Genomic DNA, 16969 nt, shown 5'->3' with positions numbered 1-16969 from the left:
TGCAAAAGAAAATATTATTAGAGAAAATCAGAGAAATAAGATATGACTCATAATTGACAAATAAGGAGTAAGTTTTAGAAAATATATTGGAATTTTCGGTCCCCCTGCTGACGAAGGTCCCAGGTGTAGAGAGGTGCAATCATTGCACTTGCCGCGGTGGCAAAGACGGCGATCAAGGTTTTCCCAATAATAAATATATATATATATATATATATATATATATATATATATATATATATATATATATATATATATATATATATATATATATATATATATCTATATATCTATATATATATATATATATATTTATTATTAGAGAAAACCTTGACTGATGCCCTTGACCTTGGTACTGATGACCTTATGAAGAAGTTTTCAGTTACAGCTATAGTACTAATGACCTTACGAAAAGGTTTTACGTTATCAAGCCAGAATTTCCAAAACATACACGGTGACCTTGTTCAAACAGGAATCGTGACAGATGGTGGAATTCATGACACATCTGTTTGTCTTTATTTGAGGAATTCGAAACTCAACACAAAAGGTACCAGAATATGTCCCTAAATTAAACTCAACAAGAGTTGGGGTGGGAGGAGGGAGGGGGGTGGGAGGGTGGCGGGATTGTAAACGTACCCTTTCGTATTCATACCCAAATAAAAGTAGTTACAAGAACAACCTTTCTTATTTTTTTTTTAATAACCTTATTATGTCTCAGAATTCACCTTTTCCAGTTCACAATTTGTCTTGATCATACTGGACCCCTTTTGTATGTTCTGTTCCTTTTGATAAAAAGCACAATGACAGAGACACTTTGGTTTAGACCACTTCCATGAACAGTATAGCACTATAAAACAATAGAGTAATAATCTGGTGTTAAGACCCCCAACCGCAACCTCAACACCCCCCCCCCCCACTCCATCAAATAATCTCTGATTATGGAGTGTTACGTTTATTTACTACAGATCACTGTAAACTAACAGTAACTGTTCACACTAGTATCTTAGCAACACCACTTTTTGTTTTGGGAAGTTAAAATCAAGACTAAACTACTCTTTACAAGTCCTTGCACAAAAACAAATATGTTATTTATCCTTGGTGATCTCAACATATCTGTAACCACAGCCAAGGGAACGGGCTTGGCAGAATCGGCGGGGAAAGAAGACCCTGTTGAGCTTGATCTGTAACATATTGCACTACATCAGTCGATTAGAACAGATTTACGTGATTTTATTAATATGTTGTTATGGAGTTATTCAATTGTTAAATAAAGTTAAGTTAAACAACTACCCCCCGTACTCGCTGCAAGTCCCTTGGTGACCGATCTTTTTGTGTCTGTGCCCCCAAATTGTGGAATGCACTCCCATTTTCTATTCGCAATTCCATTACTGTAAGTTCATTTAAATCCAGTCTTAAGACTTTCATTTTCACACGTGTATATAATTAATCTAGTTTTACTTATTATCTCATTCTTTTTGTATTTATCTTTTACTATTGTTTTATCCTATTTTCTGTTTTTGTGGCATGGTATTGGTATATACTGACTTCATTTTCTCCATCGTTATTGGTTTTGTTTGGTCTTTTAGGGTTTTCTGTTTTTAAGATTTTTACCTCTTTCTTATGATTAACTTGGTTTCTTAATCTTCGTTAAGTTTTCTACCTTTACTCTTTTAAGTTTGTACAGCGCCATAGCTTATGTTTTTACACATATATGTGCGCTTTAGAAATGTTTAAATAATAATAATAATAATAATTAAACAAATAAACCCAAAGTAATACATCCTCGGAGGGTATATGTTTATTTAGTCATTTCATGTATTTTCTTCTATTATTCATTTCTACATAATGTTCTTCTTAAAAACATATTTTACCATGCACAAGCTATCCAACTGTGTATATTTGTGGGTTTTTTTTTTGACAATTGCTGGAACTGCTTTGAAAGCTAAATGAGTAGCAAATTATACAGAGTAAAGCCATTGAAGTACTGTTTAAGTTATTAGGTAAATTCTCGTTTGTATAACTCTGGTGAATTTCAGATTCATTTACAATAACTAATCAGTGGAGGGAGATATTATAATGGATAGTATTTCAAACAAAGTAAAATTTACAACTTACAATTTTTAATGAAGAAAAAGAGAAATAAAATATCTTTCAGCCAATTAGTATGTGTTCTATCTATATACATCTGACCATAACGATATACTAAAGTTAAGTAAACTCATTTGTACGTAAATGAATAGTCCCACGGTAAATATTACGACATATAGGTCTGAAGGTTAACATTAAGCTATGTCACCTAAATGCGATAAAGATCTAAATAAACTAAGTACATATAGATTGTGAATTGAACACGACTCTTGAAGGTGCATGACTTCTTTTCCATAATTGGTCATGCTTTGAAAGAGTTTCAAACTGAAGTTTGTCTCCAAGACTGATCAGAAACCCAGTTAAATTGAGAGTATGTAATTGTTCACCATGCAGGTCAGTACTGTGAGGAGTTTAACAGTGTGGGTATATATATAGTTACCACTAGTCAATCAGGAATCGTCGCAGACTGCATGACGAGAGGGAGGGGGGGGGGGGGGGCGTTGTGGTCAAGTGGTTAAGGCAGTGGACTGGTGATCTAAGGATTACAGGTTCCAGCCCTGGCCAGATGATTGCGTTGTGTCCTTGGGCAAGGCACTTTATCTCCATTGCCTCTCTTCAACCATGTGTATAAATGGGGACTTGCGAGGTATAACTTGTAAATATAGTTGCGTGCGCCAGTTTGTGGCTGCACCCTATGGGAAGTCACCCGGGGGACACCGTGGTGCACTGTGGTGCCCCAGGAGAGATTGAATGAAGCGCGCACACTTTGGTGTGTAAGTGTGACGAGTTACCAATGACCAAGGCTAAGTTGTACACGCTATGGTACATTTAGCGCCTTTGAACAATTTCTGTTGATTTTGGCGCTATATAAATGTCTTCTGATTGATTGATTGATTGATTATTTGATTGACGATAACATGCAGAGACTAGCGAACTTTCACCCTAAGGACTTGTTTTGTTTGGAAACGTCATGTGATCCTTTGGGATTATTATATTTATATGTGTAAGGATGTCGTGGACAAAATACACCAAAAAATCAATATTTTGTATTTTACCCATTTTTTTTCGTTGGCGCCATGTATTTAAACATGCAACTACAGACAGAGATCAAGATCCAAATCAAGAGGGCAGTGGCTATGAATATAGTCACCGGATTGTATGCCCGCCTGTGAAGAAAATAATATAAACAATAATCAGAAAACTAAAATAACTATACAATATTTACACATCCTAGGAAAAATATGATCACCCCTAAAACTAATTCCAAAGGAAACATGGAATAGACATCATTATGACATCATAACAATTCAACGAGAAGTGGTGTTAATCCAACGCAGGATGATATTGAAAGTACAAGTATAGTTGCGACCAATACGTCATTGTCACGTCTACCTATATAAAACAACAACTTTAAACTAAGCAAAATAATATTGACTATATACTGCGTTAAGTTCTGATGTACTATACTGCTTTAAGTTTCAACCTCTATAAGCACAATACATGACTGACAAAATGCTATCCGTTTAAGACTAACTCAGCAACCATAAAGTTAACATGTCTCTCTTCACAGCATTTGAAACAAGATCTGCTAATAAAATACATCCTTTTAAGAAGCAATGGAATATCAACTTAAAATAGATATGAGTGTGACTTAAAAAGAATGAGGTATAACAAGGTAAGCCTGCACTTGTATACTAATACTAGTCCACTACTAAAAGTACCCCTCGTTAATAATAAACCTTGAAAGAGTCTTACTAACCGTACATTTTGAGCTAAAGGGAGGGCGCTCGCCCAGAATGTTTTTTCCTTCACATGGATACACTTTCCACAGTGAAACAAACCATAAAACTTATCTTTAAATCATTACACACCTTTAAGCCATGGTATTTATCAAAGGTCAAAAGACAGAGTTCAAGAAATCTAAAAAATTGGTTTTTAGCCATCACCTACGCGTCAATATGTTGGAAAAGGAATTTAGACCATACGGTATGCAGAGAATGATGGGACAAACTTTAAAATAATACTTTTGTGGCTGTTAAGGGTCGCAGTGAAAGGTCAATGTATGCCAAAGGTCAACTTGGTCTAAATTGTGAGAAATAGTGTTTGGCGAACTCCTCCTAGACGATAAGTCCAATTTATTTTAAAATAAGACACATTTGTATGTATGTATATTAGATCCTCCTGCAAGCAGGAACTCGCGAAGAAGCCTCATTGGCTTATCAAAGCCGCAAGCTGACCGACGTCAGTCTCTTAGATTCATATTTTCATATTTGGTGTTTACGGTTGGGGTCAAAGGTCAATTGAGTCTAAACGTACAATTGTTCTAAGTTGTGTGAAAAAGTGTGTCTTGAACTCCTTCTAGACCGTGAGGCCAATCAAGTTCAAACTAATAGATGTGATTAAACCCCAGTATAGAGAATAATGTGACAAATTTTAAAATAGTACTAATGTAGTTGTTAAGGATCACTGTAGATCCATCCATTCCTTCATTGAAGAGTTGAGATATGTAACTCCATGGATTATATTTTTATATATTCTTGTTGAGCTTTCGGGCAAGTACATCGAAGCCCAGTAATTATGTTATATGGGTATTATTTTTAAAACGCCATTTAGTGACGTGGTTGAGTGGGTAAAGTTGACATTGTTCAGTAAGTTATGTCAGTCATAAAGGTTAATATTGGTACTTTCAAATTCATCCGATATGAAATATCGTATTTTAGGTGGCAGCAGATATGCGGGTTCCCGTAGTCGTAAATGTTAGAGGGAATTTAAAATGGTGACGTATTTTGAACATAGTCAACACCAGTCTTCATAGGCAAAGTTAAATGTTCATTTGCGCCTGATTGTCCCGAGACACTATTTTGGAAACATTGTTGCACAATTTGCAGTATGGATCTTGTGAATTAACACATGTGATGGTTTTTCTCAATCATGTTATTTAGTGAATTATGAAAGAAAATCGTAACTTGCAACTTTGTAAATCTAAGCCATCATCTTCACCCGTCCCGCATCAGCATCCCTCCCAATCATCATCGTCGTCGTCGTCATCGTCGTCATCGTCATCATACGTCCCTATCATCATTCCTCCCAGTCATCAGCTCTCCTATCATCATCCGCCCCCCCCCCCTACAATATCCATACCTCGTCATGATCATCCGTCCCCATCATCATCACTTCCCATCATCATTCCTCCTCCATCATCCGTTCCCTGACATCATGCTGCACCCATGACCTTCCTACCCCAATCATTACCCCTATCCATCATCAGCGTTCCCTGCAATCTTCACCCCATCCCCCCAACATCATCCGTTCCTGTCATAATCCCTCCCCAGTCATCAACCCTCTCCATCAGTTCCTGGTCATCATGCCGCCCCATCATCACTCCGTCCCGATCATTACCAGTTCACATTATCATCCCTTCCACATCATCAGCCATCCCCGCAATCATCACCCCCCCCCCGACCCACACCCCAAATCATCTGTCATAATCGCTCTCCATCATCATCTGTTCCCCATCATCATCACTCGTCCATCATCATCCGTCCCCTGTCAGCATCACTGCCCATCATCAACTATTCGGCAGACGTGACTAACGGTGTTTGGCGCGGCCGGCCCGACAGCTTACGTATTACAATCGTTACTACTATATTTTCAGTGCTAGGTTTCGTTCAACAGCGAAAATTAAAGCATTGCTGCCTTCCTCGAGGGTCACGTGAAGGCTCGCGGGAGTGAGGGGGGGGGGAGTTCCTCGTATCGAGAAGTCTCAAGCCAGCTCGTGTTCATCATGCCTGTACACACACGTTAGTACGAAACAGCTCGCGGTTGGGGATTGCGCGGAGTCTGTGAATGACGGCGCTAGACTAAAATGGTAAATTTAGGGGAGTTGTCCTCCCTTTTAAAAGTATGTAACATATAGAGTGATACAGACATCGATGCGACGCCCCAGGATGATCGTGCTGCTTCAATGTGTTACATACATAGTCGGCACTTAGCAACCTCTCGATGTACTTGTGCTGGGAAATGACATTTTTCATGCAACTTTATAAAGTATATGACATGGCATTTCACAAGGTGAAATCATTCCATAAGATTGATTTCCAGCGTTATGATACAGAATCTGGGTACGAAACTATACGTAAAAGTTAAGAAAAGAGAAGAATTATGGTGTTTGATAATGTAGCAAGGGAATTTGATAGTTTTGGGAAACTACTTATCAAAATCCACCAGATTTTCATCCTCTGATTTTAATCATCTTTACAAGTTTGTCACAGATATGCCCAGTCGATACTACGTGCATTGTAGCGAAATAGAAACATATCGAAATACCTATGAAGCATTGAATATGCAACTAAATCCTGGAATTAGAGCAGAGAGTTTCGATTGCTAAAAGTCACCAATTATGTTTACATATTTTTTGGCGGAGTCTAATTATAATGTTAAGCGAGAGTCATTTCCGGAAGCAGTTGCAGAATTTTGTTTCAAGCGAAACTACACTAACTGTACTGTAATTGTCCATTCATGTCATCCAGAGTTGGTATTACATTCATCTGTGTAAATCTGGGCAAAATGTAAGTATCATGTAACCATTTAATACATTCCAGATCATTCCAATAATCTAACAAGGTTGTAAGATCTAATAGATTGGATGTCAAGTTAGGTAGCTGCTCCAAGTAGCAGCTTCTTTCACTATCCTAGAATAGTTATGAATTTCAAGGTTAAGAGGGCGCAATAGTAATATTAATCGACTGGTGAACCAGCGTTTTAAATGATTAACGGTAGCTTAGGAAAAAGTAGGGATTTGTCCCCAAAAAATATATAAGCATATGCAAGTGTATATACACATGCCGAATCTAATATAATTGTCAAAACAAATTAGGAGCATGTTCAAAATAATATACGAATGTCGAAAAATAATAGAAAATTCTTGAGTGTAACAGCGCGCACTTCAACTTTGTACACTCTCATATTAACTAGACATACTAATATTATGTTTGGACATACTTATATTAGATTCGGACATGCTTATATTGCTTTAGACATGTTTACATTGTTTTGGGAATTTGGTTACACATTCCGTAATGTCACTTATAGCGTTTGTTCAATCTAACAAGAAAGTGAGGTTAATTGTTAAACAAAAAAGAAAGTTGCATATGCGGATGATACGATTGACTTTGAAACTATCAAAAGTAACCAGATAGTTACGATCTTTGCCAAATTAGTATTAACTTTTAGGTTTTAATTTGAACTTGGCGCGTTAACAAGTTGTTTCTGCTCAACTTTAGCTATAATTGATTTAGTACGTATTTTCTAACTAACAGCATAAAAAAGTAGGTAATATAGGTAACCTAATTAACGGCTATACAACAACCTGATCTATCTTCTAAGAAATCCTGTTTTCTATCTTAATTGTTATCAGGTTGGTAAACTGTAAATACTACAGGTCAAGTGGTTTTTACAAATGATATAACTTGCATGTCCTATATTTATAGCGTTTAAGGTTTGAAGAATACTATAAATGATCAACTTACATGGACTTACTCGTTAATGAACTATGGAACAGAAAGACTATCAAAACCTTAACTATCCAATGCTCTCCATATTATACTGGACAAGATATGTCCTTAACATTTGGTTTTCCTAAGCTGTCATATTGCAGAAACTTTACCTTACAAGAAAACGACTCGTAAGAAACATCTTAATTATCATCTCAATTAGTGGACTCTATTATGTATAAAACCGCCCCATCCCTCAAAAAAATAATTAAACCCTGCAGACATTTTTTTTTGAAGGCTTTTCATAATCCGTCCACCACTTGAATCAATTGGCTCAATATGTAACTTTTGCGTAAGAATAAATGTTAGCATAATCTACTACTTTCCCCCAATTTTATCTCTAATCAAGATGGCCTTGACAACGTTGTGATGTATAAACCAATTTCAACCAAATGAGAATGAAAAAAAAAAACCCAGAACAAACACGATTTTATTTATCAATTTAAAATGTGGTAGCGGTAAAATCATTCTTGTTACACAGTAACTGAGAGTAAAGTAGGAATACATATTAGCTGATCGATATAATAAACAAACGTTTACCTGTACATGTGTTGATGACAAATAAAATGCAGAATCATAATTCGTACGAGAACATACCATATATGATTCAATCATTGACTCCGTCTTTATCATATAGTAAGCATTATCACATACTGTCTAGCGACTATTCAGAAGCCGATCAATTTAGAGTTTCACATTCTATTTTCGAAAAGTTCAAATTGAGGTTATCGTTGCATATAATCTAACTTTAGGTTTATTAAGGCTTGCTGTAGCAACAACTTTTACGTGTTGAGGACAGTGTTTGTGAAGCAATTGTATAGTACCATACCGTTATGGCTCAATCACAGTATTTGCAGTACAAATGCAGAGTTGAATAGAACGACAAACCACAATTTAATTACTCAGTTTTATTGAAATACCAACATCTAAAAGAATACAACTTTCGCAAGAAATGCCCGAACATTACCCCTGTATGGTACAATGTTTACAGATAAAAACATATATCGTGATTTGTGATGACTCAATGTAAACGCAAAAACCCATAACATGCACGATGCTCAGACCACAGGCAGACGACAGGCAGACGACAGGCAGCCGACAGGCAGCCGACAGGCAGCCGACAGGCAGACGACAGGCAGACGACACGCAGACGACAGGCAGACGACACGCAGACGACAGGCAGACGACACGCAGACGACAGGCAGACAGTATATTTTAGTGGTAGATTGTGTTATTAGTACTTAATTATTTTGTGTATATGACTCGGGATTAATCGTTTCGTAGGAACAGAACGTAACCAGAGACTTGCATGGAACTTTAGTGAAGGCTTAAAGTGATACATAATGTATGATTTATTTTAGTAGCAAATTCTTGGATGAAGTTTCTAATTTATTTCTTCACTTGTCTGGCAATTGTTTGACAACTAAGACAGAAACTATGATTTATAATTCAATATTTTGAATTTTCTTAGAATCATCTCCTATATAGCTTAATACCACACAGTCCAATTCTGCCTATCCTATGAACTGCACCCCATAAAATACTTTGCGTGTAAATACATTATACAACACCTAATTGTATTCTGGTCATTTGATTGGTCAATTGCTCGTTGATTGCATGCAAAATCCGCTCTATTCCACTCTATGAAATAGAACCATGGGTTGCACTTTTTGATAGCACTTTTTTCAATGGTAAGAGAGCAGACAAACCTGTCTGTTAAAAACAATTTGTTGCATGAGTGCATTTTACATCCAATTATTTCCAACTTTGAAGGTGTTGTATGAAACAAATAATGAATGGTTTCCATTCGTGCAATTGTGCAAATATTTAATTCGTTAAAAGATGTAATTTGTTTAATTTAACTCGATTGCGCCTCGTTGATTGGAACATACCATCTTTTAACTTATGAAATATTTGCACTCTTGCACTCATAACCATTCATCATTTGTATAATATTAACTGCTAACAACAAAGGTAAACAAATGCTCTGTGAAGTGTTTTGCCGTCCTTAACACTCGCTACGAAAATGAGGTTTTCAGAAACGCTAAAGGTTTCGGGGCTATTGTATGCCACAGAGTGAAATAAGAGTAATTCCTCTTTCTTTCATGCATTTATGATCTTCAAAATCTTTAACAGAGGCCATGAACTTGAAAATGCTACCACTCTGTGCCCACAGCCAAATTGTCACTTTTTTGGGTTTAAGTTTGGAATCTTTGCTCAGCCATTCACTGCAGTCGGTCTCAAGAAAGCTAGCCGGTCTCAAAATCGATCTATTTAACACCCCTTGGAGACGATCTTCCGAGGTTACCATGTTGAAAGTGACTTTATATGCCAGATTTGCGGCAATAACTTGACAAATTTGCGGATAGCAAATATGGTACGCTAATAGGGTAGAATCTAAAATCTTGGTAAACGCCCCCCACAAAGTTGTATGACAAGTTTCGCAAACAAAAGTCACTGAAATCGACCACCTACAAACATAGTTAAAATTAATTTGAGAGTGCCATATCCGAGCGTCAAGAAGTGCTAACATTTTTTTTCTCAAAACAATGCTCACCGAAGCCCAAAGCATGACTGGGTTTCGGTGAGCGAGAACTCTCCTTTGCGGGGTTCATATGCATTGCTGCAATGCCCCCAGAGCCCCAGACGTCTGATAAAAAATAATCCTCTTTTAATGGTTAACAATTTAATGCCTTTATAGCAAACGAATAATTACTTGGACCGTTTACCCGCAAGTTACCGACGTGTGCATTCTCGACACTTATAATCAATTGAAAGTACAGTTATTTATGACGAGCCCAGCAAGTCTTTTGTCATCTTGATTTGTCACCTGCCAGTCGATTGAATACGTTGCCTTTAATAGAGAGAATGAAAGAGATTTACGTTAGAAGAAGGAAGTATAACAACATTCAAACAGGGCATGAAAACATTAGAGAAAAATCAATGGGTTTCCCTGAATCTGTAAAAGGGCAGAACCCTAATACTTTGAAGTACTTTTTAAGAAAAAGTCACCCAGGAAAGAACCTGGGCACGAAAACCAAACTACCAAACGACTGATCCGCTCTCAGCCCCAGTCCCCTTGCATCGGGACTGTGACTGTGTGATCATCGTCAGGTGTGTATCACCATTCCCTAAGGGAACAGATACTACACATGATCTTAGCCAAAAGGCCGAGAAGCGATCTTTGAAGTAAATATGAAACATTACAGTAATGGATATCAAAGTAATTAAAGACAGTTCAAAGTCAACAATATTATTGATATAAATGACATGTGCCATTTTGAAATAATACAGCTTAAATTGCAATCCCTCTTTTTCCTTAACAGTGAATCCAGTTAGTTATTAAAGATGTAGCATTTTAATTTGCCTTTTAGTGACTTGATCGCTCATTTACGAAACAAGAATTAAGCCTTCTTATTCTTTGTTCATTTGTAGAATGATTGACACTTAAAAAGGAGCGAACCGTTAAACAGAACAGACAAGCAGAACGTCACAATCGCGTTAAAGAACGATCTACATATTCATACATATTCATAAATCTACATATTCAATATTCTGGTCGTGTTATTGTAGTTTTATTGTTAAGGATTTCACCATCGGTAGCCTGTAATAAATGCCATAGATCATCTTAGCTATCAGTTATTTATAGAATTTATTTTATTTTATAGAATTTATAGAATGATAGTAGGTTGTTCACCTTTGGTATATAACCAATGAAAAGTTCTTTCTCGAAATAGCGGCTTTCTGTCGGCAAAATAATTAAACAAAAGAAAATTTGGTTGGCATCAAGTGAAAAGTAGCATAATGTGTCTTTAATTACAATATGCAAGTGACAATTCAAAAAGTAATATATTTAATATTGTAAACCAGAACTGAAATTTTCGTTACCGGTCAAATAATCCAAAACTCGGTTACAATTATTCTACATGCCTCGGTGGTAAGACCAGTCTTATGATTCATAGTTATAACTCACAGAGGAATAATTAACAAAGATTTTCTTTGAAAAATAAATTGTTGTACTTTGCATAAATTATGGGTAGTGTCACTGGCCATACATTTTTTAACACTAATACTACAAAACTGTGGAAGTTGTACAAGTTGGATGGGGAGAGGGGGGGGGGGTGGATACAACTTGCATGTTCATATACATAACATGTATAGTTTCATAATTTCATAACAAAATATCTTCAAGTTTCAAAATGAGTTTTGCAGGTTGAGAAAAGTAAGGTATCCATTCCAAGAAATATGAATAACATCAACCTATTAAACATTTCAACCGAATTACCATTCTGATACTGTCAACATTCAGAGCTATGTGATTCAGAAACGTACATTAGAAATATGACTGCTTAATAAACTTTGGTATGGTATACAACTTCTGCCATTTTAGACACTATTCGTTTGGACTATAATGGGTGTGCGTTTTCAAGTTGTCCTTAAATTAAGTATTATATTAGATGCCCAAAGAACCACAAGGTTTGTTGATAAACAAATATGTGATAAGTGTTTAGTACTGAATAAATTCATAACTCAAATCAGATTTTATTGAGATTTTTAAGATGAATATTTATAAGAGGTAGATGTGTGCAATATGTAATCGGGTGTTCTTTTTTCTCTGATATAATGATATATTTCTACATAACTTCATAGCACGTTCCATCCGTACTGACATCGCTATAGAAAAATGAAATTTAAAGTAATTTATTAATATAGTTTATTAATATATTAACCTCCTTTCATAGCAGGGCAAATATGAGTACTTGTTACGAAATCACAAATCGTATCGTCGAAATCCCAATAAATTCCACTGTCCATGAATGTCATCGCTCCGATTGCTTTCAAAGACTGTGTGTCCTCTTCTGCAATCGACAAATAAAGAAGAAGTTAATTATGTAATGCTATAATCAATCAAAATATAAACAAGAAGTCAATTGTGTAATGCTAGAATCAATCAAAATATAAACAAGAAGTCAATTATGTAATGCTAGAATCAATCTAGAAAATAAAGAATAAGTCAATTATGTAATGCTAGAATCAATCAAAAAAACTTAACAAAAGTTAATTATGTAATGCTAGAATCAACCAACAGAATAAACGAGAAGTCAATTATGTCATGCTAGAATCAATCAAAATATAAACAAGAAGTCAATTATGTAATGCTAGAATCAATCAAAATATAAACAAGAAGTCAATTATGTAATGCTAGAATCAATCTAGAAAATAAAGAATAAGTCAATTATGTAATGCTAGAATCAATCAAAAAAACTTAACAAAAGTTAATTATGTAATGCTAGAATCAACCAACAGAATAAACGAGAAGTCAATTATGTAATGCTAGAATCAATCAAAATATAAACAAGAAGTCAATTATGTAATGCTAGAATCAATCTAGAAAATAAAGAATAAGTTAATTATATAATGCTAGAATCCATCAAAAAATAAAGGAGAAGTCAATTACATAATGCTAGAATCCATCAAAAGATAAACAAGAAGTCAATTGTGTAATGCTAGAATCAATTAAAAAAAACTTAACAAGAAATCAATTATATGTAATGCTAGAATCAATAAAAAAATAAACAAGAAGTCAATTATGTAATGCTAGAATCACTCAAAAAATAAATAAACAAGAAGTCAATTATGTAATGCTAAAATCAATCAAAAAACTTATCAAAAGTTAATTATGTATTGCTAGAATCAACCAACAAAATAAAGGAGAAGTCAATTGTGTAATGCTAGAATCCATCAAAAAATAAATAAACAAGAAGTCAATTATGTAATGCTAGAATCAATCGAAAAAATAAACAAGAAGTCAATTATATGTAAATTAATCAAAAAAATAAACAAGAAGTCAATTATATGTAATGCTAGAATCCATCAAAAAATAAACAAGAAGTCAATTATGTAATGCTAGAATACATCAAAAAAATAAACAAGAAGTCAATTATGTGTAAATCAATCAAAAAAATAAACAAGAAGTCAATTATGTAATGCTAGAATCCATCAAAAAATAAACAAGAAGTCAATTATGTAATGCTAGAATCAATTAAAAAAAAACAAGAAGTCAATTATGTAATGTAATGCTAGAATCCGACTCAAGAAAATAAACAAATAGTTAATTATGTACTGCTAGATTCAATCAAGAAAATAAACAAGAAGTCAATTATGTAATGCTAGAATTAATCAAGAAAATAAACAAGAAGTCAATTATGTAATGCTAGAATTAATCAAGAAAATAAACAAGAAGTCAATTATTTGTAATGCTAGAATCCGACTCAAGAAAATAAACAAGAAGTTAATTATGTACTGCTAGAATTAATCAAGAAAATAAACAAGAAGTCAATTATTTGTAATGCTAGAATCCGACTCAAGAAAATAAACAAATAGTTAATTATGTACTGCTAGAATCAATCAAAAAGATAAACAAGAAGTCAATTATTTGTAATGCTAGAATCCGACTCAAGAAAATAAACAAATAGTTAATTATGTACTGCTAGATTCAATCAAGAAAATAAACAAGAAGTCAATTATGTAATGCTAGAATTAATCAAGAAAATAAACAAGAAGTCAATTATGTAATGCTAGAATTAATCAAGAAAATAAACAAGAAGTCAATTATTTGTAATGCTAGAATCCGACTCAAGAAAATAAACAAGAAGTTAATTATGTACTGCTAGAATTAATCAAGAAAATAAACAAGAAGTCAATTATTTGTAATGCTAGAATCCGACTCAAGAAAATAAACAAATAGTTAATTATGTACTGCTAGAATCAATCAAAAAGATAAACAAGAAGTCAATTATTTGTAATGCTAGAATCCGACTCAAGAAAATAAACAAGAAGTTAATTATGTACTGCTAGAATCAATCTAGAAAATAAACAAGAAGTTAATTATGTAATGCTAGAATCAATCAAAGTATAAAAATGTCAAATAGGCCTATAAAGTGCTAGAATCAATCAAGAAGAAACGAAGTTAGTTAAGTAATGCTAGAATCAATCAAGTAAACAAAAAAAGAAGTCAATTATGTACTGCTAGTATCAATCTACTAAATGTAAAATAAAATAATTATATGATGCTTGAATTGTCATTGAGCATGTTTCCGACTGTGATGGTACCCCTCTCTTATCTCTGTTAAGACTAGGCTACTTCTCCTATCACATTGAGGGATATGTTTACTTCTACCTGGGTAGTTTATCTGATATGAACCTTGAATTAAACTAGTCAGACCGGTGTAAATCTGATTAAGTTCGTTGGGGACACAAAGTGAGCCCAAGGATCATCCCTTTTTTTTAGCACAAAAAAATAATGTTGCATATTAATAAGGCTTAACCATAATGTTTATCTTAGGCATATTCATATAAATCATATAGTACTTACTGAAAGAAAAATTAAAAGTAAATTTTAACAACTTGTCGGTTCTCGGTGGATTTGGTTCAGCTGTTATGTTGATGACGTCAGCCCAAGGACCTACAAAATTAAAATATACAATAAATATGTGTACGATATCATAACATTATTCAAATAATGAATGGTTATGAGTGCAATAGTGCAAATATTTCATGAGTTGAAAAATGGAATGTTCCATTCAACGAGGCGCAGCCGAGTTGAACGGAACAAATTACATCTGTCAACGAATGAAATATTTGCACTATTGCACGAATGGAAACCATTCATTATTTGTTTTATACAACACCTTCAAGTTTGGATATAATTGGATGTAAAATGCACTCATAAAACAGATTGTTTTGAACAGACAGGTTTCTCTGCTCTCTAACCATTGTAAAAAGTGCTATCAAAAAAGTATAACCCATGGTTCTATTTCATAGAGTGGAATAGAGCGGATTTTGCATGCAATCAACGAGTTATTGACCAATCAAATGACCAGAATTCAATTAGGTATTGTGTAAATGTTAATAGTTCACAACCCCGTGGGTGCAACCATTTGAACAAGCACTTGTCCATTCAGCATTTGCAGATTTTTGTATTTCTCTTCAAACTTGGTTTTGAATAATATTTTTGATACAAGACGGTAAAGTATAAATGGTACCATTAATATTCAGCGGACATCGTTCCGTGACCCAGAGCAAAACTCCCATATTTGAGAGAAGAGTTAGTCACAGCAACAACACTGGATGATAGCCATTATGTAACTCTTTGTCAGATTAGAACTAAATAGTTCTACCAGTCCATCATAAAAAAAAAGATCCAATTAGGATTATCTTGAACCATTACTGCATAGTTACTATGGTAGTTTCAATGGGATCTTACAAATAGTAATTTTAATGACAATAATGTTATTGTGGGCCTGCTAGTCTGAGGAATATTACAAAACAAATTAATGAGTGTCCCATGACATGTCTATTTTGTGATGAACATGATTATAAGGGTTGATAGCTTTTTCGTTGCAATTTCACTGAGATTTGTTTTGGGCTTTGTAGAAAATGATCGACACTGTTCTCGAAAAGCTAACTGGAAGAACGAGAAATATGCAAACATGAACTATTGTTTTCTTAACAATTCACCATCAAAGTCCTACTATCTGCAAAAGTTGATAAACATTTTATACATGTGTTCTTATAACAAACTTAACATTTGTTATTCTTTCACTAACCGTTAGAAAACTTGGTACAATTTTCAGAAATCCAAACAACTTATTTTTTTTTTTTTAATGTTGCACTTCATTATGAAATACTTTGTAGATTAGAAATGTTTAGATTTAATGGGACTACGTACGTATTGACTTACCCGAAATTTGAACGGCACATGGTTTAGTATGGCTTGGCTTAGTAGCCTTATTCAAGGACTCATCATTACCGAATGCTCTGAAGACAGGACTGTCAACCGGAGACGCAGCCAAATAATTTACTGCTGGAAACGCTATCAGGAACAAGAAGAAAACGTACATCATTGTAGGTTAGTATACGTTCTGTAACGAAGCTATATGCTATTGAAGAAGTGATCTTAGCTTGTTGCTTTCATGAAGTAAGTGTAGTGAATACTGATATGGGAATTTGCACGTAGCTCAAATCACAACTTATTACATTAGTTTTGATTCTACCGACAATGGAGCACAAGTACACGAACACTATCATACAATTACGGAAATTCCTTCTAGATCTCAACTTATATTGCTCTTGTTCAATATTGTATTGATCTAATTTCATGTATTACTTGGTATATTGGTAATGAATGGCTAGCCAACGCAACGCGCTGACACAATTGCGGAAGTTCCTTGTTCATGCAACGTCATTTAATGATTGCAAACTTGCAGAGTGAACGGCTGTATAGTTGTGTGTTATCACGTCTCAACCTTGTTACCATATAGGTAAAAAGA

The 16969-nt window shown here is 34.5% G+C and overlaps 1 protein-coding gene and 1 pseudogene across 1 annotated transcript; both read right to left on the bottom strand.

Annotated features, from left to right (window-relative positions):
• Positions 1 to 8530: 8530 nt before the first annotated feature.
• LOC139982353 (uncharacterized) lies at positions 8531 to 16739 on the bottom strand. The gene is made up of 5 exons (XM_071995093.1): positions 16381 to 16739; positions 15013 to 15102; positions 12368 to 12496; positions 11335 to 11381; positions 8531 to 10491 (listed from the first exon to the last, which is right to left on the bottom strand). Exons 1-5 carry the CDS (start codon positions 16541 to 16543, stop codon positions 10405 to 10407), a joined length of 516 nt encoding a protein of 171 aa, XP_071851194.1. The 5' UTR covers positions 16544 to 16739; the 3' UTR covers positions 8531 to 10404.
• On the bottom strand, positions 10747 to 10819 carry LOC139983910 (U2 spliceosomal RNA; annotated as a pseudogene).
• Positions 16740 to 16969: the final 230 nt, after the last annotated feature.

The sequence above is a fragment of the Apostichopus japonicus genome, chromosome 16 (genome assembly GCF_037975245.1).
Source record: "Apostichopus japonicus isolate 1M-3 chromosome 16, ASM3797524v1, whole genome shotgun sequence".
Taxonomy (NCBI): domain Eukaryota; kingdom Metazoa; phylum Echinodermata; class Holothuroidea; order Aspidochirotida; family Stichopodidae; genus Apostichopus; species Apostichopus japonicus.
Note: the sequence above shows the minus strand (reverse complement) of the source record. Positions and strands in the feature narration are given on the sequence as shown.

What these genes read in the sequence shown, in the direction of transcription:
- LOC139982353 (XM_071995093.1), bottom strand. Translation starts at nt 16,543, where the DNA reads ATGATGTACGTTTTCTTCTTGTTCCTGATAGCGTTTCCAGCAGTAAAT. An exon ending in TTGCCCTGCTATGAAAGGAG is followed by an intron (nt 11,382 to 12,367) that starts GTTAATATATTA and finishes TTTTGCCGACAG; the next exon opens with AAAGCCGCTATTTCGAGAAA. An exon ending in TCATTGGTTATATACCAAAG is followed by an intron (nt 10,492 to 11,334) that starts GTGAACAACCTA and finishes TCTCTATTAAAG; the next exon opens with GCAACGTATTCAATCGACTG.